The sequence below is a fragment of the Neovison vison genome, chromosome 4, assembly GCF_020171115.1.
Source record: "Neovison vison isolate M4711 chromosome 4, ASM_NN_V1, whole genome shotgun sequence".
Lineage (NCBI taxonomy): Eukaryota > Metazoa > Chordata > Mammalia > Carnivora > Mustelidae > Neogale > Neogale vison.
This window is the reverse complement of record NC_058094.1, coordinates 194153318-194177119: the sequence shown is the minus strand read 5'-3', so window position 1 is coordinate 194177119 and position 23802 is coordinate 194153318. Positions and strand designations below refer to the sequence as shown.

Sequence of the window (23802 nt, the reverse complement as noted above, 5' to 3'; positions counted from 1 at the left end):
TACTTCATGTTTCTTGAGGAAATAAATTATTGTGAGAGAACATAGTGACTTCCCTTAACCTTTGTAAATAACACTCACAGTACAGGAGGGCAGGCCTGCGGGCCTGGGTATTATGGAAGACATGTGCTGTGATAAGCACTGGGTGTTAGACACAACTAATGAATCATGGAACCCTACCTCAGAAATTATTGCTATATTATATGTTGGCTAATTGAACATGATAATGTAAACCATAAAACAAAGTATAAGTGCTTGACAAAAAACAAAACCAAACAAAAACACTGAGGTACAGTTAGTGCCCAGAATCTTGAATACCACCATTCATACACACATCTCTGTTCCTTTGGTTTATGTTGGAGCCTGTTACACTCTGCATGACATAGAGCATTTAGGATGTACTTAATAAATGGTTAAAGAATGATTGAGTGAGAAATTTAAAAAAGAATTTTTCTTTAATGTATTATTTGACATCAGTAGACTTACCCTGTAAACTTGTAGTGGTATTTTTATTTTATTAAGTTTTTATTTAAATTCCAGTTAGTTGACACAGTGTAATATTAGTTTCAGGTGGACAGTATAGTGATCCAGGACTTCCATACATCACCCAGTACTCATCACCACAAATGTACTCCTTAATCCACATCACTTATTTAACCCATTCCCCCCCAGCTCCCCTCTGATAATCATCAGTTGTTCTCTGTAGTTAAAGAGTCTGTTTCTTGACGTCTCTCTCTTTTTCCCTTTGCTCATTTGTTTTGTCTCTTAAATTCCACTTATGAGTAAAATGTGGTATTTGTCTTCCTCTGACTTATTTTGCTTAGCGTAATACTGTCTAGCCCTATCCCTGTCTTTGCAAATGGCAAGATTTTGTTCTTTTTTATGGCTGGCTAATACTCCATCAATACTCCATTTCGTGTGTGTGTGTGCACGAGTGTCTCACCTCTTCTTTATCCATTTATCTGTCAGTGGATACGTGGGCTGTTTCCATAATTTGGCTATCATAGAATGGGCCTTTTTTTTTTTTTCTTTTAAGCATCATTTGACATCCATAGACTAAGAGTGTTAATTTGATCAAGTGGTATTTTTAGAACAGGATTTGAATTATATGCTTCTGTTACAAAATTCCATTAAGAATGTCTGCATCATCTTTGTCTTTCTTCTGTTAATTGTAGAACTAATGTGCTATGACCTTTAATAATTCTATATAACTTATGAGTTTTAAAATAATCCCATTTTTTTTATAGGATTTAGGTAGCAGTGAGCTAAGAAGGGACGTCTATATCACTGTGCACATTATCCGAATTGGTAAGTCTAACACTTGCCGGTGTGATAAGTGTGATAGAACAGGGGGAGGAAATGCTGAAAGGTCTCTTTGTTGGTGTGATCTCTTTGCTGTCTGGATCAGAAAACAGTGAAAGCCAGTTTGGAATCTGAGAGTCACCACATTTGGGATTGTTCCTATGCCTCCCCAAACTCACGGACGGCTTCCTCATGCATCATACATAGACTTTGTTTTCTTCCCATAGAAGTTGTTAGGTAGTTTGTTGTGCTTTGTTTTTATCGGACTCCATAAACATATTTGACTCAAAATTTCTTATTTGTCTTTTTAAATTCTAATTTCTGTTAACAACATCAACTAAACTTCTTTAGGATCTGGATTTCCTACAAGTTTATGAAAATTTTATATACTAATTGGCATTCTCCAAAGTGCAGAATGCTACAGAGCCTTATTGCAAAAAGTGCTATACAAGTAAAGGGTTATGAAACCCTGAATGCTATATAGTTTTTCCACTTTTATAATATCATCAGCTCATTAAAGGGTCTCAGAAGTCCTCCAGGGAAATATTAAAATGCTTCTCTGACTTTGTTGGCCCTAGTTTTCTCCAAATTCGATTTGACCATGGAAACATTTGCATAATGTAACATTTATTATGTAATAAATGTAACAGTTATTAAGATCTTGCAGAGCACACTTTGGGTGTTCCACACTAAACTTGCACAACAGAGCCAGAATAAGTTCACTTGTTTTTACTCATAAAATGCCCCTAAAAGCAGGTAGTTTATGGCAGAGGTGCTAAGTACGATGAAGTATGCCATATCCTACACCGTTTTTCTATTAAAGCTAACCAGCTGATGCTGGGAACTGGTTCCCACTTGTTCACTGCCTGTGCTCCATTCTTTGCTTGGGAATACTTCTACCCCATGTCTTGCCATGCAGTCCTGCATAGTGACTTTTATTTCTATAGTCTTTTCTCTTTTGCATCTGATAACAGTGTTGTGCACTGAAAGAGACTGTAAAAACACGTTGCCATCCTAACATAGATTTTCCATATATTTTTTTTCTCATAAAAGTCAGTTCTGAAAACCCATTTTCATTGTATGCTCTTTTTTGATTTGAGGGGCTGTTGAAATAAAAAGAAAAAGAAGTAAATTTTTTCATTTTAATTTTCTTCTTATAAGTGAATATATATGGGGAAAAAATTGGAAAGAATCTTTAAAAATATTGAGAAAGTTGGAATGCGTGCTGCTGACTATTTACGAGAGAAAGCTTTTAAGCTCCCAGAGGGGCAGGGGGCAGTTTGTTAGATAATTCTTTGAGAGTGTGTTCTTTTCATTCAAATTCATAATGCCATTTGTTCACGTAAAATGTGTTTTTAGATGCCTTCATGTGAACGTTGCATTGAATGTAATCTTCTACAGTATCAAGAGAAAAAAACTCCTTTTGCTTTCAGAACTTTCTAGAAGATATCTGCAGGTTTTGGGTGGTAGAAACACATGTGGCAGGGGGGCTCCAGGCCCTGCTCGTCCAGGGCCTGGAGGGCCCTACTGCCTCGGAAGCCATGTGCATGTTACCAGTCACACAGCTGCCTTTCAAATAGGCGGCATTAGATTAGTGATTGCATTTTTTCCCCAACATTTTTATGATCATTAAGCCATCAGAATGAACGTTGAATCGGAAATTACCTGATACTCATTTTCCCCCCTGAGCTTTGGTCTCAGCTTGACACTGAGATTACTGCAAGAGCTGCCTGATGATTGGGTCCCTTTTACTGTTTTGACGCTTTGAGACTGGGAAGAAATCAGATTAAAGGTAAGAAACTCTGAGAAAGGGCAAGGCTTCGTCTGCTGCAATGAAATTAAGGAGCAGAGGATTCTTGTCTATCAGGGACAGATACCTCTTCTTCTAGAATGTCCCTTGTATCTGCTTTAGTAAGAAAAGGGCATGCTGACCCTCACTGGCTGCAGAGAACGGGAGCAATGGCACCTTGCCTCAGAAACTGAGCCCGGATCTTTGATTGTTCAGAGGAGGATGGGGAAAAAAGAGAAATAAATAGTTCCATATCCTCCTGGCCACCCTGCTAAAGGTTTTACTACCTCTCTGTTTCTCCTTTTGGCTTTTAGTTGGTAGCTAACACTGTTTACTAAATATTCCTAAATATTTTTTAACCTTCCCTATACCTACCTTCCTTTCTGCTTTGAGAATTTTCCTGGAAATCTGACCAGAACTGTGAACTTTTATTAATTCTAGAGTGGGGAACGCCAGGCCTGGCATCAAGTAGTCTTTGCAGCACAGGACCCCGACCATGGTTTTGGTAACCAAAGAGTGGTGCCTGCGACATAGGAAAGAAAACTCGAAATTGAGGATCTGAGGACATGGGGGGTGTGAGGGCCTAGCGCAGCGATCACATCTCCCTGCCGTCTTCTCAAGTTGCAGGGGATGGCTGCCTGCACCCCTGTATGGGGCTGTCCTCCCCCCAGACACCTACAGTTTTTTTTTTCCCTGCATTTCTAGCCAAAGTGGGTAAAAAAAAATCAGGGTGCTAGGCCTGCCCTGCCTAAACTTCCGGGAATTTAAAGCTAGAGGAGTCCGTGGAAGTAATCATGATGAGAGTTTCAGGGGTTTTGTTTTTATTTTTTACAACTTAATTTCTTGTGTGATGTTAAGTGATTTTTGAAATACTCCACTTGGGAATCTTCGAGGCATTCTGTTGTCTTGCATTTACCAGGGAATGATTAAGCAAGAAACATAAATGTGATGTTGGTAAAGATAGGAGAATACATTTCATCCTAATGCAATCTGTAATAATAATTAAAATAGAGATACCGTAGACTTCTTTCCCCCATTTCACAAGTGATCAGAGTTTTAAATTTGTGACTTTTGTGAGTAAAGTATAATTGGTTGTTAAATTCAAGTATGACATGACAGTGTTTGATTTGCCAGTATAATTTATGTTAAAACATGGGTTGAAATTTAGCCACATATTAAAGCATCAGGTCATGAAAATGTGATTTTTTAAATTTTGCACATCTAAAGAGCAACTGGCTTGTTTTCTAATTTTGAGTCTAATTGATAAAATGAGATGTTTTCATGCTATTTGTAAGCATTTCCCTAAAAATGATGCATTGGTGTGGTAATTTTACTGTATTACTGATAAATAAAAGCCAGTTAGATATTGCCATCCCCCCCTTGCTTTTCTTTGGTACCCCTTTACCATAGGCTTTGGGAAGTGCTGGAGTCCTCTAGATGTGCTATAGGAGAATTTTGCTCAGATGGAAAACAACTTCTATACCCGTTCGTTGCCAAGCATCTGGAAACAGATTTGCATTTTTTTTTCATTATTTTTCCTCACATTAACTTATTATGTTTCAGCTTCAGAATCCTATCTGCTTTCTGTCTTCAAAATTATCCATTGGCAAATATAATAATAAATTAAAACAGTATCTCCATAACATACTTAAAAACATATAACAATTGAAACAAGATGAAACTGTGTCAGAGTGAAAAGCATCCCAGGAGATTTTAGCCATTGGCTGAATTCTAATCAGCCTGAGCCCTGGGTCAGGAAAGGGACCTGCACACTCATTTGATCATCTTTGCTTACTTGTTTTAGCTTCAGGGAATCTCACACTGCTTCCTTTCAAAGGTGAAGTATTTGAAATAGTTCTTTAAGTATGGAAATTTTCTCAAAAATAGAAAAATGAAATGGCACCATTATTGCATTTATCGACCCAGACCTCCTGGGTTGTCTTCATGAATCCTTGGGGAAGGGTTCCCAAACAGAGGATCAGCTCCAGTCTCCATGTTTCGTTGGTGATAGCTGGTGCCCAGAGTTTCATCGATGAGCCCGAGGTCACACAGCAAGGTGCCTGGAAAGGAGAGTCAAGAACTGAAGCAACATCTCCTGCGCCCTTTCATTGCCCAGTTCCATTGGTTAGGGTCTCTGTATCCGCTGAAGGTGCACAGGTCGAGTGGCTGCATGGGTTATATTTGCTTTTCCATTGAACAGGTCGAATGGGAGCAGGAGAGAAAAAGAATGCCTGTAGCACCCAGTACCGGAGACCCTTTGGCTGTGCAGTTCTTAGCATTGCTGACCTTCTGACTGGAGATACAAAAGATGACCTCATCCTGAAGGTGTACATGTAAGAAGCACGCCCATGGAGGGGCTGGGGCGGGAGTGGGGGCACGTGTGGATGCCATGTGGTGAAGGTCACTCCAAGGGGGTCATGGGAGAACAGGGGGCGGGGTTGAGTTCATGAGCCACCCCTCCCAAACTCAATGTGGAGACTTGCCACGGGAGAGCCCGTTCAGCAGTCAGAGGAACTGTGAAATCAAGAACCCAAGAATACAAACACATTAGCGTGGGCTGGACCATCCATGTCACAGAGTACCGCCTCTGAATATAAGAACCGAACCTGTCCTTACCCTCAGTTCATTTGTTCTTGGAAAACGGACATAGTTTTTAACACAAACTAATTAGAACTCGGAACAGAAGGTGCAAGTAGGTGATTTCCCTTTTCTTTCATGTATTGTGAGTTTGTTAGCCCTGCCCAACAAAGTGCCAGGAAGAGGAGGGAGGCTTCAGCCACAGGAGGTGATTTTCTCAGTTCTGGAGGTGGCAAGTCCTCGGTCAGGGTGGTGGCTTGATTGATAGCTTCTGAGAGCTGGGACAGACAGTCTGTTCTATGCCTTTCTCTCCTAGTTTCTGGTGCTTACTGGTTGTTTTCAGTGTTCTGTGACACTGCCCAGCATTGCCTTCATCTCTGTGTCTGTATTTCCACCTGTTATGAGGGCATGGTTATATTAGGTTGGAGCCCCACCCAGTGACCTGATTTTAACTTGATTACCTCTGTAGAGGCCCTGTGTCCAAATAAGGTCACATTCTGAGGTACTAGAGCTTAGGACTTCAATATTCTTTTTTTTTTTTTTTTTGTGGGGGGGGGAGATATTCAACTTCTGGCACTCCACTAAGAAAATCACTTCATGTACTCCAAATCAGTTGGTTGATTTTTTTTTAAATGCACATGGTTTCAGACCACCCTGCCCTGAGCATCTCCCCAGAGGTTTGAAAATTGAGAGTTGCCGTACTGTAATTCCTTCACTCTGGGTTGAGGGAATGGGTAGGGGATTGGGCTCATTCTTGTTTGGGGACCATATAGCTGGCCACCTCCATGAGAGAGCTTGCTTGAGTTTCATTTCTGTCTGTGGAGCTGATAAACCCAACATATGCCAATAGTTTTCCTATGTTGGGTTCATATGAGTGGCCCACTGCCTGTAGGACATAGACTTCAAATTGCTTTTTGACCACTGCTGGAGGGTTTCATGGATTTATCCATTCTCCACCGAGTGCCCCTGGGACCTATGCCACACATTTGCTAATTAGTTGACAAAGATTTGTCTGTAGCCTGTGGTTTAGGACCAGCAATTCTGTCTGTTCTCTTTTAAGAGGGATAAAATCTGTGACCTTGATTTTAACTTGCAAACTTTGGGTGAAACTAGCAGGTAGTAAAACTCACTACTCTTTTTATCATGTGGTGGCCCTCAATTTCCATGATAATCCTCTTTCCAAACTCTCCTGGTGATCATTAAATGCAGTGATTTTGAAATAATTCTGGGGGAATGGCCACCATTTACAGTGTGCTTACTACGTGTGAGGAACTGTGTTAACCATTTTCCATGTATCATGTGACTTTATCCCCACGACATACCCATGAAGCAGGTGCTGTTGGCTCTGATTTCCACGTAAAGGGACAGAGAGGCTAGATGATGCCCCAAGTCACCGATTCATAAGAACAGGAACCAGATTTGAAGTCAGGACTGACTCCAGAATTTGAGATGTCAAAGGTCCTAAGCTTTTGGGTGTTATTTTGACACCACCATTCAGTAATGTGATAATGGTGCTATTGTGTGGCCTTGCTTTTTAAGAAAACTAGAATTCCTTATAAACAGTCTCATCATTCCTTAGAGTAGTCTTTGCAGGCATGTGTAGCAAGCACTCTATTTTGCCGTTGGGAAAACAGGACCGACGGTCACATCATCCCCCTTGATTATGCAGCCTGCTGAAGAAGACCCATGAAGTTTAGCTCTGCATATGGGAGATGCTCCCTCACATAACAATAAATTGTGTTGCTCTTTATGCTTGTTATTGCCTGGTTTTTTATAAGCATCAAATAAGGTTTTAGATGATTCTTGCTGGAGAAGAGATCCCCTTAAAAATGCCAGTTCAGCAAACTATGACTCCGTTTCAGGAAGCATGCCAGTGGATCAAAATAGTCACTGTGGGTTAAGACTAAAGTGTGATTTTAGTAGAACATTTTAAGGAAGTGCCTGTTAGAAACAATTTGGAAGAAATTTCTGTTTGTTACTGTGACCAAATCCCTAACCCATCTGGGTCTCAAATATGGAGCAATTACAAATACCTCATGTGAGCCCGGAAGCTATTTCAGTCACATACTTGAGCTTGATTTTACATGGAGTTCTGTAGGTTAAAAGAATGAATTCTGGAGTCGCTTCACTAATAGGAAGCAGGCCATCTCTTCCTTCCCCACTGAGCTGAAATAAGAAAACTAGAGGCAGGATATACTAAATGGCAATTTGTTGTCCTGCAGCTGAACAGGTGGGATGGTTTCATTTCATCTTAATTTCCTTGCCTTCTAAGATTCAGTGCGCCGTCTGGTACCCTATTGTTAAGTGGCCCAAAAATGACCTTCATCGTGTTCATCCTGGAAAAGCATATGGTGATGAAATAAATATGTAGTCAAATTGTGAACTGTCAGCTACAGATGAGATCACAAGGAAAAGGAATCTACTGTGGAGCGTTTTGATCGATAGTGTATAGAATCTTCATATTCAGGACCCTTGGGAGGGAGAATATGTGGTTGATAAAAGTTAGTTGTGATTTACAAACATACTCAAATGAGGGAGGCTTTCCCCCCACCCCCAACCGGGACAGTCACGCAGTAAGGAAGGATGACTAGCCTCAATATTTAGGAGCCATCAGGAATTGCCAGATAAGGGGACATCCATCCATTCATTAATCCATTGTGTGCTTTTTAAGCACCCATAATGTTCAGAGTCCCAAGGGGGACACATATCAACAGGTCCTAGATCCATTCCTCAAGGACCTTAAAAGTTTCCTAGGTGAACTATAGCATGTTTAACAAAGATGGCATGAGCTAGCAAGTGACAGGAGCTGAAAGAACAAGGTACAGATGGCTGTGAGAGCAAGAAGATAGAAAGATGCCCTTTTGCCCAGAAGAGGAAAAGCTGGGGAACTTTGATTACTCTTTAGTGCAAGGGACAATTTGAATGACCCCCTTGCAAGTTGTGTTAACCTCAGTTACATTTTGCTTGTTTTGCTATGTCCTGATGCTAACCAAACTCGATCATGTTACAGTAGGTAGAAACCCACAAATGAGAACTTACATTCATGGAGCATGGAGTATATGCCTGGCATTATCCTAGGCCCAAGCTTATTTAATTGTAGTATATTACCCCCCTTTTCACAGGTGAAGAAACCAAGGCACAGGGAGCATAAATAACTTGTCCCAAGGATGTAACTCAGTTAATATGGTTCAAATCCAGGGAGTAGGACTTTTGGTCTGCACTGCCTTTCATTGTGTGCATCATCCTCTGAGATTTTGAGGTGAGGGGGACTTCATAAATTGTGAGCTCATCACAACCCTTTCTGGCACGAGGTAGCTGGTCATGCATTTACTAGACATGGGCGTCCTGCTCATCATGGGGCAGTTATGCCAAAACCAACCAGTTTGGGGGCATTCCCAAGGAGATATAAGGAGGTACGGTGGTTATTCCAGAAAGAGCAGGTGTGCTAGTAAGGTCATTGTTTGGTCTGATCCATTATCAAAGCTTAACAGAGGGTTAATGTTTTCTAGGTGTAACACAGAGAGTGAGTGGTACCAAATCCATGAGAACATCATCAAGAAACTGAATGCACGTTACAATTTGACGGGCTCCAACGCAGGTGAGTGTGTCCCTCCACTTTTCATTTCAGGCCTTTTGTTTTATGTATCTGTGTAAGAAGCAAATGAACTGCCCTTTGTTTTTCTCTGCATTTGCTTCATAACTTTAAAAATGTGCAGCGAACAATCTGGTGCATCTCTCTGTCCTTTGAAGGCTTGTAGCTGTAACTCTGTTTAAAAAATGTCTTCTGTTCCCGTTTGAAACAAGGCAGAGTAACTGAATTTGTTCAGTAATGCCAAGTCATGAGGCCTCTAAGTTGTTACCAGTCACTAAAACCCAAATGACAAATATGCCTGGGTTCCTGAGTGTAGTGTGGAGTAGGTCTGATGGATGGAAATTGACCAGTGAGGTCTAAGAGAAACCTGCTTCCCTGTCTACAGCTGGGAGCAGTGCTAGGAACAAACACGCAGGTTCCTGTGTTGAAATTGGCTACGAAGATGAACCATGTTGACTGCAGTATCACCTACAGAAAAATGGAGGCACACTTGTTAAGGGATCTGAAGTATATAGCATTATAAGTTATATATGATACGTGCTATGTATTCTTAACGTAGTAACTTCATAAATACTGCATTATATAACATATGTAGTGGCGTCTTTGAGTTTGGTCAGTGGACCAAACTGGGTGATTCTTCTTTGCTCCCCATCCCCCCTTCCAGCCCATATTGAAGCAAAATAAACTAGGTAGCTTTGTGGTTTCATTGTCATAAAAAAAAAAAACAACCTTCAAATTAAGTAATGTATTTGATAACTGAATGCGTTGGGTTTTTTTTTAAGACTCATTTTTAAAGTAACTTGAGTGTAGATGTTTATGTTCTAGTCCAGCCTGCCTGGTAATTTGGAACAAGAATCGAAACTCAAACCACCTTCTTTTCAGACCCTGCCCATCTTACTAGGCCAAACTGGCCCACAAAGAAGAAGTAACTGCAGACAAAAACTTTTTTGGTCCAATGAGAGCCCTAAGCATCCACAAGTCACACATGTGGCAGCATTCAGGTTGTAATGAGGGATGAGGTCAGTTTCTCCTCCCTTTCCCAAGAGTTGGGGAGGGAACTTTGGTTCTATCTACTCCTCTCCAAGTCCTCCAGCTACCACTGAATAAACAAGCGACTTGGAGCAGTTGAGGGCAGAATCCCTAAAGCATCAGGAAGAGATGGTAGTAGTCGAACACAACATGAAGATAAAAGATACTTTATTTTTTTTTAAGACCTTATGTATGTATTTGAGAGAGAGAACACAAGCAAGGGGAGTGGCAGGCAGAGGGAGAAGCAGGCTCCCCACTGAGCAGGGAGCCCAGTGTAGGACTCGACCCCAGGACCTTACGATCATGACCTGAGCTGACGGCAGACGCTTAACCCATAAGCCACCCAGGCTCCCCAGCAGTGATAAGATGGTTTAGAAGCTAGGATGTAGACTTGTCTTCCCTTTTTCTGTGGTATTAAAATAGCACTAGTGTATGGACCAAAAGATATAATTTAAATGTACCCTCAGTAAGATGGCAGAGATACCACTTTTTTAACACTAATTTTCCCATACTCTTCAGTAGACTTCTAGCTAAATCCTGGTTTGTTCTAAGCCTTTCAGGGTTTCATGATACCATGGACTGTTTTTTATCATTAATTACCCTCTAACCCTGTGCTGTCCAGTTCATGGGGCACTAGCCACGTGGCTATTGAGCACTAGATAGAAGGCTTACAGCCCTGGGATCGAAGTGTGCTGTCATTATAAAATATATACTGGATTGTGAAAACTTGGTGCTTTAAAGAAAATGTAAAATATCCCATTAAGGGTGGCTCAGTTGGTTGAGCAGCTGCCTTCGGCTCAGGTCATGATCTCAGCGTCCTGGGATCGAGTCCCGCATCGGGCTCCTTGCTCGGCAGGGAGCCTGCTTCTCCCTCTGCCTCTGCCTGCCTCTCTGTCTGCCTGTGCTCGCTCTCTCTCCCTCTCTCTCTGACAAATAAATAAATAAAATCTTTAAAAAAATAAAATAAAATAAAATAAAATATATACTGGATTGTGAAAACTTGGTGCTTTAAAGAAAATGTAAAATATCCCATTAATAATTTTTATATTGATCACATGTTGAAAGACATCATTATGGAGATAATGGTTAAATAAAATATATTACTAGAATCAAGTTTCTTTTTACTTTTTTAGCATGGCTACTAGAACATTTTTAATTTCATTGGTAGCTCCAATTGTATTTCTCTTAGATAGTGCTGTCCTGGACTTGATTTAAAGGTTTTGTTCAGGGTTGCCGAGGTGGCTCAGTCAGTTAAGCATCCACCTCTTGATTTTGTCTCAGGTCACCATCTTAGGGTCATGAGATTGTACCCCATGTTGGGCTCCTTGCTCAGCGCAGAGTCTGCTTGAGATTCTGTCCCTCCCCTTCCTGCCAGCCCGTGCTGACATGCTTGCTCACACATGTGTGCTCTCTCTCTCTCTGTCAAATATATAAGTAAATCCTTAAGAAAAAAAATAAAGGTTTTGTTTCAGTTCTTTTCATGCTTCTCCCCAGGAGTCCCACTACTCCTAATTTGCCTGCAGTTACCTCCTATGTGAATAAACACATGTAAAACTAACCCTGACCTTGTGATTTTTTTCCCCATGCATTGCCTTCTCTCCTTATCATCACAGATGTGGTCTTGACAGCATGTGTTGGCCTGCTCCAATAGATTTTTTTGCCCCCAACTCCTATGGACTCCAAAGCCTTTCCTCTTTCTACTATGCCTCATGCAGAACGAAATTCCTCTGTTCTTGGATTGTTTGAATATATCATTGTCCAGACTCTGAATGTGATTCCCAGTTGTCTCTTGAATCATGGTGAAGGTCTCAGTGATGGGCTTTGATGTGTATACCTACAGAGAGAGGTATATAGAATCCAGATTCTATATCTTATGAGGTCATGGTTCTAGTAAAGCTGAAGTACACATTTCTCTCTGCTTATAGATGAGAGTCGTCTTACAAAGAGGGTAGGTAGCCTCTAAGAGCTTTGCCTGCGGAAATCGGATGTCCTAGGTTTGAATCATAGTTTTCCTGGGATGATAGTAATACCGTCTTCTGAGGGTTATTGGGGAGAAAGAGTACGCAAAGCGTGTAGCACAACACTTGATACGTTAAGTATCATTGTTAGCTATTATTGTTTACTCTCTTTGGAGCCATCATCTGGAATATTCTACCTCTTTCTTAAGGCAGATTTGTTTTTGCAGTGGATCCTGATTTGATCTCCGTAATGAAGACTTTGAGAATGACGTAGGTGGATTATTAATAGGTTAGATCCTTGCATCAGGCCTTCCTACTTCGTGTCTTCTGTCTTGTCTCTGCTGATTTGATTGCTAATACCTCTTCCTAGGACTTTTCAATTTAATTGTTGTCTTGTAATTACATAGATTAAATGTAATCTTCCAGGAAGGAAGGGCAGCACATTCTATTTCCTTGGGAAGTTCCAGGTGCATACTTATGGACATGCTCCCCACATTCCATGTGCTTTGGCAGTTTTATTGACCTGTGGACCACTTACCCTGGGTGGAATCCTGAGTGAGACTACCAGTCAGTGACATCTAAACCACCTTATTCCGAGTGCTCCCTTGTCTCTTTACAACCATCATACTGAAACGACAGACCACTTGCTGCATCTTTGGTGTGAAAGGAGCCATTGTACTCACAGCCCTGCATGAAGGATCTCACCTTTGGCAGAATCCATTCTCCATTTTGTTGCCTGCTGTGCTACTTTGATTATTGGGCAGCCAGCTGTACGTTCTCTATACTTGGCTTCTTCTGCAGAGCCCTGGTTTCCTGTTCTTCTGACCACCCCTCTCCCTACTCCTCCTTTTCCGTCTGAGCCCCAGCCAGCTGCCCACTGCCAGCATCTATCTGCCTTCTACTCTGGTTTTTCCAGTGACGTTTCCACCTGTCAGTGTTGGTGGACCATTGTTCTATGTCATCTTAATCTATTCTCCTTGTAGAAAGGCAGCTATAAGAAAGAAGAGAGACAGTCAGGAGCTATTTGGCATCGCTGTTGGGAGAGAGGCCCTCAAATGCCTTACTTAAAAACAGTGGGGGAAGTGCAACTCTTGATCTTGTGCACATGAGTTCGAGTCCCACTTTGGATTATAGAGGTTACTTAAAATCCTTAAAAACAAAATAGTGAAAGTAGCAAGGGTACACAGAATTGAAGATGGAAATTGGGGTGCCTAATGTTCAAACTATTAGATATGTTGGCTTCCATTGTTTTCTCCTTGAACCATGGGATTGTTGACTAAATGAAAGCAGTGCAGTCAGGTGTTTTCAAGAGAATTGAGTTCATTCAACAAAGTATTGTTTTTTTCCTGCTTTGCTCCCACTATTCCTTGGTCACTGGTACTAAAAAAAGAGAAAAAAAAAAGAATAACTTTGAATTAGTTTGGGGTACAAATTCTACCAGCTAATTTCCAGGCTTTTTATGCTTCATTGATGTCCTCTATCTCTTGGAGTTATAATCTTGTCTGTTTAATAGATAAAGGGATTTGTCTAGCTAACTAGGTTTTTATCCCCCTAGAATCTAAAACTTACATTGCAAAGGTACATTAACCTCTACCTTCGAGTTTAGAAACTGGGAGAAGATGGCAAGTGATCCATTTAACTTTTAAAGATGAAAAAAGTAATAATTGAATTAACGTATCTCTCTGGTTAGATTTAGTTAGGTTGAGTAATTTGAAATTTCCAAAGTTGTGCTCTGTGGGAATTTTAAATCCTTAAAATAATATTGTAAGAATTTGAAATTCTAAAAATATTCATGACATGAGCCTGGCTTAGGTTCGTTGAGCAAATGGTTATTATAAATGTTACCTCCAATAGACATTAGCAATTGAATGCTAGGAATGTGAACTGAGACTGAGCCAGTGTGATTTACTGAAGCAAATTCAGTTCTGTGACTTGAAGTAAACTGTATAAAAATCCTTGGCTCTGGTTCAGTATGTCCTGAAAGAAACTTCAAAATCTTCTCATATTATCTGTGTATTTATGAAATCCTATTTCCTGCAGTTTGCACATGTAGTTCACACCTAGAAGAAATCATATTGACTAGTCAGGTCAATTTCTGCAATCTTTTTCTTTCTTTCTTTATTTCTTTTTAACCTTCGCAAGATGAGTGTACACAGTTGCATTCCTACCAACTATAATTTTAACCCCCCACAGAAAATTCAAAGGAATTACCTAGATGAGGAGCCCATAGATGCAGGGAGAACTACTTAACTCTGTGCAGGAAGGGAGCAGTGTTCCTTCTTTGGTGGAGGTGAAAGGAGGTTTGTGATAGTTAGATTGCATTTTGGGGTTGAATATCCTACCCTTACAGGGCAATGTGGTCATTTAATTCAGTATTATTGAACTACTAGAATTCTTGACGATTGTATCAGTGCTCCTGATTTTTAAACATTGCATTTAGAAACTTTACTTTCTAATATTATTAAAAGAAAATTGGTACTTATTGGCACCACCTGTTGGCTAGAAAGGCGGGATGTGAACTTTTTGCTCATTGTTGAAATTCCCAAACTATTAAACCATGCTCTCTTTTTTATTCTTTCAAGGTTTTTTATTTTCAACTGAATTTCCTTCCAGAAAATTTGTATGAGTAGTACAGAGAATTCCTAATTTCTTAAAGGTTAACATTTTACTACATTTGCTTTATCCGTCTCTCTGTATTTGATCGTGCTCTGTCTCTCTCTATAATCATTTATAGCATTACTGGATTGGTATAATTCTTATTTTTTTTTTAAAGATTTTATTTATTTATTTGACAGAGATCCCAAGTAGGCAGAGATTCGGGAGGGCAGGGAGCAGGCTACCTCCTGAGCAGAGAACCCGATGTGGGGCTCGATCCCAGGATCCTGAGATCATGACCTGAGCCGAAGGCAGAGGCTTTAACCCACTGAGCTACCAAGGTGCCCCTGAATTGGTATAATTCTTAAGGTTGCTTCAGTGCTTCTAATGTTTATAGATGTGTGTGTGTGTGTGTGTGTATACAGCATACATATAATACACACACACATATACAAATATAAATATATGTATCACACACACAACACGTACATTTTCCCCCTGAACTGTTTGAGAACATTTTGCACTCATGATTCCTCTTTCCCTCTGTCTACTCCAGGACATGGCAACATAACCAAAGCACAATGATTACAATCAGGAAATTAACATGATGTAACTCTCGTATCTATAGATCTTACTCATATTTTGACAGTTTTCTCGACATCCTTTATGACAAAAGAAACCCAGACTGTATGACATGCATTTGTAATATCTTTTCAGTTTCCTTTAATCTAAACCATTCTCTTTTAATGACAGTGAACAAAAAAGAGTTCAAAATATGGTATTAAATTATGCTTTAAGGTATTTTTAAAGATTCATGCAGTATAAAAAAACCAAATTAGAAACTAATGGAAGTAGTGATTAGAGCTTGATTTTATTCTTCAAATTACTTATACTTTGCTAATCTAGATATAATCACTAGCAATACTGTTTGGAGGATTTGCTATATAGAAAAAATTTGCAGGTTATAAAAGCAAGTATTTGAGTTAAATAATCAGATGTTAAGTTATACTCCTATAGTATGTTCTCTGTGCATTTTTAAAAAATTGTTTTCAGCAGTGGCTCACCATGTGCTTTGTGTTTTGAAAAAATTACAGTTAATGATAATGATTATTATTATATACCAGTAAAAAAACAAACACCTTTTTAAACTTGATGGAATCCTTATGTATACCATTGAAGTGTTACCCAGAATCATAAGGACATTTTAAGGTTAAGATTCTCCTCTGTTAAGGAGGAAATGTGAATTTCCTCTGAATGGTCTCATCCACTCCTACAGTTACAGTTTGCACTGCCTGCCAGGGGGCCCTTCTCCATCCCTCATTTCTGGTTAGTAAATTTCTTTTCTGGTTACAACTCACTGAAAGTAAACAGTTTCAGATGTCTCTTCTTTTAGTTTGATGTTCCATAGCTTATTATGTATTCCTTCGGTCTTATTTTTGCTGTAACTCTTAGCCATGGGCTAACCACTTCTTTAAAGAAAGCATGAAAGTCTTCCCAAAACTTTGAAATGCCGATCTGTGGACTAGCAATTATAATTACATGAGTATTTGCACATATTTATACCTTTTGCATGATAGACCATAGGCATCCCAATCGATAGGGTTATCTAGTCAGAGATCTCATGAAAATGATCTTCAGAAGGTAAGCCTAGAGTCAGACTGTGTGATTATCCTCAGTGGTGTAAAATCACATCCTCTATGAGTTAAGTTGATTTAGGAAACATTCAGCAATAGGCACATTCACAAACTGAATAATATGGTGTGAAAGTCAGAAATAGAGGTGGGACTATTATGAAAGGAAATTTATTTTCTTTTACTTTATCTTTTTCTTCTCTCTCTCTCTTTTTTTTTTTTTACTGCAAGTTGGCTTTGAAAGTACATCTGAAAGAAGAGATACATCCACAAATTTGAGCATTGGCAACATTAATAATATAGGTCCTAGAATTTCAAGATGACAGTGTTAAAGGACACTTGTCCTTTAGTAATCTGGTCCTGCTGAACAGAGGGTTTAAGCAACTAGGCCCCTCGATCATGTAATTCACCATTTAGTAGGCTTTTGGTGCTGTCACAGCTCTCATTTTATTTCTTTATCTAATCTGGCTTATTTTGACACTCTAGCATCTTCCTTGTGCTTCTGACTTTTGCTTCATTCACTCATTTTCCAAGAGTGCTATTTCACTTGACAGCACTCCTGCTAGACATATGACTTCCTTTCTTTCCTCCACCCCAGAGACTGTGAGATCCTCTCTCTGACCTCTCTGTATAAATACCTCCTTTAATCCCACCATGCAGCCAGGATCTACTCCTAAAAGTTCTCTCTGGCCTTGAGTTGGACCTACATTAGATGAAAGTTTTACTGTATTTATTTTAAAAGTCAATTATCTTAAAATGCCTGGGTGTTTCAGTTGGTTGAGTGTCTGACTCTTGATTTTGGCTCAGGTCATTATCTCAGGGTCATGAGATCAAACATCATGTCAGGCATGATGCTGGACATGAAGCTTGCTTCAGATTCTCTTTCCCTCTGCCCCTACCCCACTTGTGCAAGTGCTCTCTTTCTCTCTCTCTCTCTCTCTCTCTCTCTCTCAAAAAAAAAAAAAAAGTAATAATAAAAATAAAATGAAAGTCAATTATCTTACCTTATAGACTCCACATATAATATTCTATACCCAAAGCAAAACTCTGTTGATTGATTTTGTAAAATCAAGCACATAGGAAGAAATAGAAGTAAATATTCTTGCTCTGATAATAATGAGGTCCGAAATGTTTTAGAAATAAGCAGGTTTTACTGAAGATGATTTTATGAAAGAATCTAGTAAAACCATCTTTTTCAGGTTTTACTGCTACCTCATGATGTTAGTGATTTTGTACTTCAAGTTTAGAAGTCCTAACAACACCCCCATAGCTCCTACCTCCCAAACACAATGTATGCAAATACTGTCAAGAAATAGTGTTTTTAGGGGTGCCTTGGTGACTCAGTTAAGTGTCCAACTCTTGGTTTTGGCTTAGGTCATGATCTCATGGTCAGGCTCTGCACTCAGCAGGGTGTCTGCTTGAGGATTCAGCCCCTCTGCCCCTTCCCCACTTGCTCTCTCTCTCTTTCTCTAGAATAAGTAAATCTTTAAGAAAATAATGTTTTTAGAGTTTTACTGCAGAGGAGCAGCCTCAGGGGCTACATAGATGCAATCCAAGCTAAACCAGCTGTAACTGGTAAAGATCATATATTTAAATAAGATTTGAATGTTTTTCCAAGCATATATAGCATATAAAGAGATACTTATTCAAGAGTCAGACTAAATCTTGATAAAAGGAGATAGAGTTGGAGACACTAGTGCCACAACCCACTTGCTCCTTCCTACCTGCCCTTTCTCCATATGATGGATGTTCTTCTCCAGGCACATGTGACTAAGAAGATGGGACTCCTTCTTGGGGATACCATTTCTGATTTGAGAGGTAAAGGCTCCCAGCATTTTTCCTCTCCCTTAGCTCTGAATTGCAGAGGCTAAATTTCTGGAAGAAGTGGCTGTGAGGTAGGGGGTCTCTCTTCTTCTGCCCAACCCCCACTCATGGGACAATGGCTCTGCCTGAGAAGCAGCAGGCCAAGAATACTGCGGCATCAGTTGCCTGTGCCCCAGCTTGCTCATTGGATGAAGGTACCACACAGAGAGCAGCAACTTGAGAACACCAGAGATTATTGCCCCAGCCTAGGCCCTTATCCATGAGGCAGAGGTGTCACTCTAAAGAATGGACCACTGTACCTGTCTTCAACTCTGGAGCAATGGATCAAAGATTTGGCTGGGGGGAGAGACAGTTCATAAAGAGAAAAATTTCAGAAGTCCTCCTGAAAGGAAACAACTTTATTTGAAACAGAGTAGGGAGAAATTTGAATTCCTGAAAGTGGAGACTTGGGAAAAGGGTTTTTTAGTTTGTTTTGGGTTTTGTTTTGTCGTTTGTTTGGGTTTTTTTTTGTTGTTGTTGTTTGTTTGTTTTTTAAAGAATGAAAGGTGCCTGAGTGGCTCAGTTGGTTAAGCAACTGCCTTCAGCTCAGGTCATGATCCTGGAGTCCCAGAATTGAGTCCTGCATTGGGCTCCCTCCCTGTGCTTCTCCCTCTGACCCTCCCCCCTCTAATGGTCTCTCTCTCTCTCTCTCTCTCTCTCAAATAAATAAAATCTTTAAAAAAAAAAAAGAGTGAAGAAAAACAAACAGAGCCTCAGAAAAAATATACCATCAAGTGTACCAATATATACAAAATGGGAGTACCAGAAGGAGAGGAGAGAGAGGAGTAGGAAAAGTATTTGGAGACATACTGGCAGAAAACTTCCCAAATTTGATGAAAATCATTAATCTGTATATCCAAAGAGCACAGTGACTTCAAGTATGGTAAACAGGAAGAGATCCACATGCAAACACATCATAGTAATAATGCTGAAAGACAAAGAATTTTTGAAAGCAACAAGAGAAAAATTACTCATTGTACACAGGGGAATCCCAGGAAATAACTACTGACTTCTCATAAATACAGTAGCAGTCAGAAGGCAGTGATGACATTTTCAAAGATTTGAATGTTTAAAAAACAAGCAATATAAAACAACAACAACCCATCGAAGTGTCAATCAAGAATCTTATATCCAGCAAAACTATCTTTCAAAATTCTAGGCAAAATAAAGACCAGACTGAAAACAAAGAATTTTTTGCTAACAAATCTGCTTTGCATGAAATACTAGAGTCATTCAGGCTGAAGGCAAGCGACGCAGAACATAATCCAAATCCTCATGAAAAATAACACCACTGGGGATACCTGGGTGGCTCAGTAGGTTAAGCATCTGCTTTCAGCTCCTGTCATGATCCCAGGATCCTGGGATTAAGTCCGGCATCAGGCTCTCTGCTTCTCCCTCTGCCTGTCACTCCCCCTTCTTGTGTGCTCTCTCTCTCTCTTCCCATCTAACAAATAAATAAAAATAATACAATCAAAGGTCAATTATTCATTTATAAAAGACAGTATAGATGGCTGTTTCTTCTCTTATCTTCCCAACTCAGTACACAGTGACATTTTCTACAGTATCTCAGGTCAGAAGCTCGGGAGTCTTCCATGATTCCTTGTTTTCCCTCATACCCCCATATCTAATATACTATGAAGATATGACTTCTTGTATGCCAATATGTAGGTTTTTTTACCACCTTTTTCCATCTCTGTTTTAACCATATCAGCATGACCTCCATTATTTCCTGCCTTCATATCTCTAGTATCCTTTAATTGTGTTCATCAGTTCCACTCTTTATCTTTCCAGCCCATTTTGGCCAGATAACACTAAGAAAACTTTCTTAAAATGTAAATTGGATCATGTTTCCTTTATTTAAAATTCTCCAATGACTTCTTTTGCGTTTAGAATAAGAGTAATTAATTATGGCCTTCATTAATTATGGCTGCTTATTTTTCTGGCTTCCCCTGCACTATTAGGAATTTCCCTGTCTTCACATGTTGGTGCACATTGCCTACTTATATTTATCACTTATGTCTTTGTCAAATCTCTGGTAATTGAGTATTGCTCATGATAGACAGATTTGCCCCCAAAGCCTCCGTAGACCTTCATCATTCCAATATCCAGGAGATTTGTAGCACTTGGCTTAATCTAGTGGTAAGTGAGCATGCCTATTGAAAGGAAAATCATCTTTGCATATGGCACTTAGAGAATGCTGAACATTTTTCTGATGGAAGGTAATTTGTTGATATTCATGGTAGGGAGGAATAAGAACAGAAACAATGATATTATATAATGGTACGGGCAGTGGTAGTTGTAGTAATAGCAGCCAACACTGTTGAACACTCCCTTTGTGCTAGATACCACTCAAAGTGTTTTATGGAGTTGGTATCATTTTTACAGCTACGGAAACCAGAGCACAGATAAGTTAACATTTGACAGAGTCATGAAGCTGTTTGTTATACTTCTTACACGCTTAATCACAACATGTATTTATCAAATATATTTGTCATTTTTTAATTTTTTGCATTGCTGTACAGTCACAGCTACATGTTATTTGGTTCGCTGGTGGTAAAATGGCTGATCTAGTCTAAAACTAATTTTGCATGCTACTTATAAATCATGCTGTGCTTGGCATTTTTTATATAAAAGTGCAGAATTTCATGAATTTAAAGGGAGTCATCTTATGGAGTGAGTTGACTTCAATTCCCGTGAAATTGGAGCTACCAAATAATCAACCATGTTTGATTTAACAGATACGAAGCCTTTCTTTCCTCTACTACTGCTCTGTAAGGGGAGCTTTATCGTGAAAAATACATTATTTTGTGACAGACTCTAGATTAATTAATGTCTATGCCTTTGTTCAAAATTAGATATCAAATCATTGTAATTGGCTCTTAAACATCTAGGCAGATAAAAATGTTCAGTTTAATGATTGCTCCTTTTAATAAGAGGAACAGTTCTCCCTTAGCGGTTTCAATTTTGGTACTTAGATTAAGGACTGGGGAAAAGTAACTGTAAAACATTATTGATACATTTTGTGAAATATAAGCTGATTCTTCAGCTTATATTCCTAGTTTTTTTTCCAAAAAATCTTCCCTGAAGTTTCAAATTCCCTCAGTCAGTAATGCTTCCTTATTTTATTTTTTTTGTTTCCTTATTTTAATAGTCATATCATACTCGTAACCTATGCTGCTTTACATTTTATTTATATGTGTGTGTCTTATGTTCAGTATGAGATTATCATGTCCTTTGAGTAGGAACCCTACCACATATATCCTTATATCCCAACTTCCACCCTCCTCTCAAGCTGAAAGTTATTGGTATGCCCAAAATGGGCAGTTTAAATTGTAGCAGTACTAAGCTAGTGTACAAATAAAATTTTATTTTTTAAATTTAATTAAAAACTTGTTATTTGAGTATAGTTGATACCATGTTATATTAGTTTCAGGCGTACAACACATAAAATTTTAGTTAGAAGTCCTAGCCCCAGAGATAGCAGGTATAAGGTGAGAACAGAGAAGTCAGCTGAAAAGCAAAAAAATATAAACAAAAATACTGCTCTGTGAACACACCCTGTGTCATGAATGACCATTCCTGAAAGGATAGGGTAATCCTCAGATAATTGGAAAGGGTGAGTATTTGAGGAGTCTCTCCTTTGTAGTGATGAGTAGTTTCCTCATCTTAATGCATTATTTCTTATTCTTCTGCTGACTCCTTTATCCAACCTGTTGGTTTTTGTCATGGTAGTTAAGGGCCACAATAAAAATAGAATCTGGAGTTTCCTTGATGGAAAAATAAGTGGTATTGCTATGGCTTTTTGTGAGTTAGTGCCTGTGGATCACCCTTAATCATGTTTTTTGTTTTATTGAACATATACCCATTCTTGAACATTGCATGTTGAGTGTTGTGGGATTTTTTTTCCTATTTATTTATTTATTTTTATGGAAAAAAAATGATGATTTAGGAAGAGCCAAGTAAATTGTGGTGAAGCCCTCAGTTCAATCGGCCTTTCCAATTCTTGACAATCTGTGAGCTCTTTGGTTTGAAGAAATCGAAGCACCTCAAAATGGCAGAACCTTCCCCTTTCCTCCAAATTGGTGTCACTCAGCAAGACAAGGAAATCATTACACCTAGAGTTTTAATCTATATCTTCTAAAGCTCCAGAATAAAAACTGCCAAACCTTCTAACCAAATTGTAGGACAGGTTTAACTCTTAAATACAATGTCCCCCAGCCCAATAGTGTTTTGTCTGATATCCCCCTGTCATTTCCTCCTTTCCTTCATTCATCTACAAGCTGGCTCTTCCCTGTTTTCCCCTAATTGGGTCCTCTCTTTCCTTTTGCATTCTCTGTGGCACGTACTGTTTAAAATACATTGATGTAGTTCTCTTTTCATGTTTACATATATCCTTCCCTAACACATATTATTTTTCTATCCTGAATTTTCTTTATTACTTTATTCTATTACTACAACTACCACTGCCCGTACCATTATATAATATCATTGTTTCTGTTCTTATTCCTCCCTACCATGAATATCAACAAATTACCTTCCATCAGAAAAATGTTCAGCATTCTCTAAGTGCCATATGCAAAGATGATTTTCCTTTCAATAGGAGCATGATGTCTTTGCTTTTCATTACTAGTCAGTTCTTTTCTTCCTTTACTCATGCCACAAAATGTTGATGGTGTCTCAGATCAGATCCTTTGATGAGAAGTCCTAGTGAATTGATCTTCACTTGCAAAAAAATTACAGGACCTCAAGAATTTTGTTAAATCCATCTGATTCTGTATTTGAAAGCATCGTTTCTGGTATTCCAGATTTGAGCAGTGTTCTTCCCAAGAGGAGGGACTGTTCTTATGTACCATGTCTGGCACACACTGCTAGTCTACAAATATCAGCTCCTGATGATGTTAATGGTGATGGTGATGGTGTGGGTGAGTGTTTTGAAGGCAAAAGGACAGAAGTGGGTAGAGAACAGAAACACCAGTAATGAGGTGGGGGTAGTGGGAGAGCGTGAGTCAGGAAGAAATAGCTGCTGGGACAGATGGATTATAACACATGTTAGTTTGTCTTCATCCTCCTGCCTCTGGGTTTTAAAAGGAACCAATAGCACCACATTAAAGTATCCCAAAGCTGCACCGACTGTTTCACTGTCAAACCATCCAGACCACTTATACTCCCTTCTTTCATTCCTTGTGGGCACTGGTGGGTAGGTGCTCCTCCGTTGTGTTACCTTCAGTCACCCAACTCAAATGGAGTGGGGGCAGGAAGAGAGATAAAGGAAAGGTAGGTAAAAATGGAATGAACATTTAATTAACGTTCCTGAGTACCTGCCAGATTTAACCTAATTCTGATAATAACTCTTTTACACATTCTCTTGGACCCACACACTGAAAAGTATGAGGACATAATGATGCAGTCCTGTCCTGTCCTTCACTTCTTTAATCTTTGACCCTTGGGTATGCCCCATCTAGGTCAGAT

General features: G+C 39.4%; 1 protein-coding gene across 4 annotated transcripts in view; it reads left to right on the top strand.

Moving 5' to 3' along the window:
- Positions 1 to 23802, top strand: part of DOCK4 (dedicator of cytokinesis 4) — a 430453-nt gene that overhangs the window by 233855 nt on the left and 172796 nt on the right. For all 4 annotated transcript variants that reach the window (XM_044246395.1, XM_044246396.1, XM_044246394.1 and 1 more), the window contains exons 10-12: positions 1245 to 1305; positions 5289 to 5421; positions 9175 to 9263. In XM_044246395.1, the coding sequence (XP_044102330.1) occupies positions 1245 to 1305; positions 5289 to 5421; positions 9175 to 9263 (283 nt within the window). The remainder of the gene's footprint in view (positions 1 to 1244; positions 1306 to 5288; positions 5422 to 9174; positions 9264 to 23802) is intronic.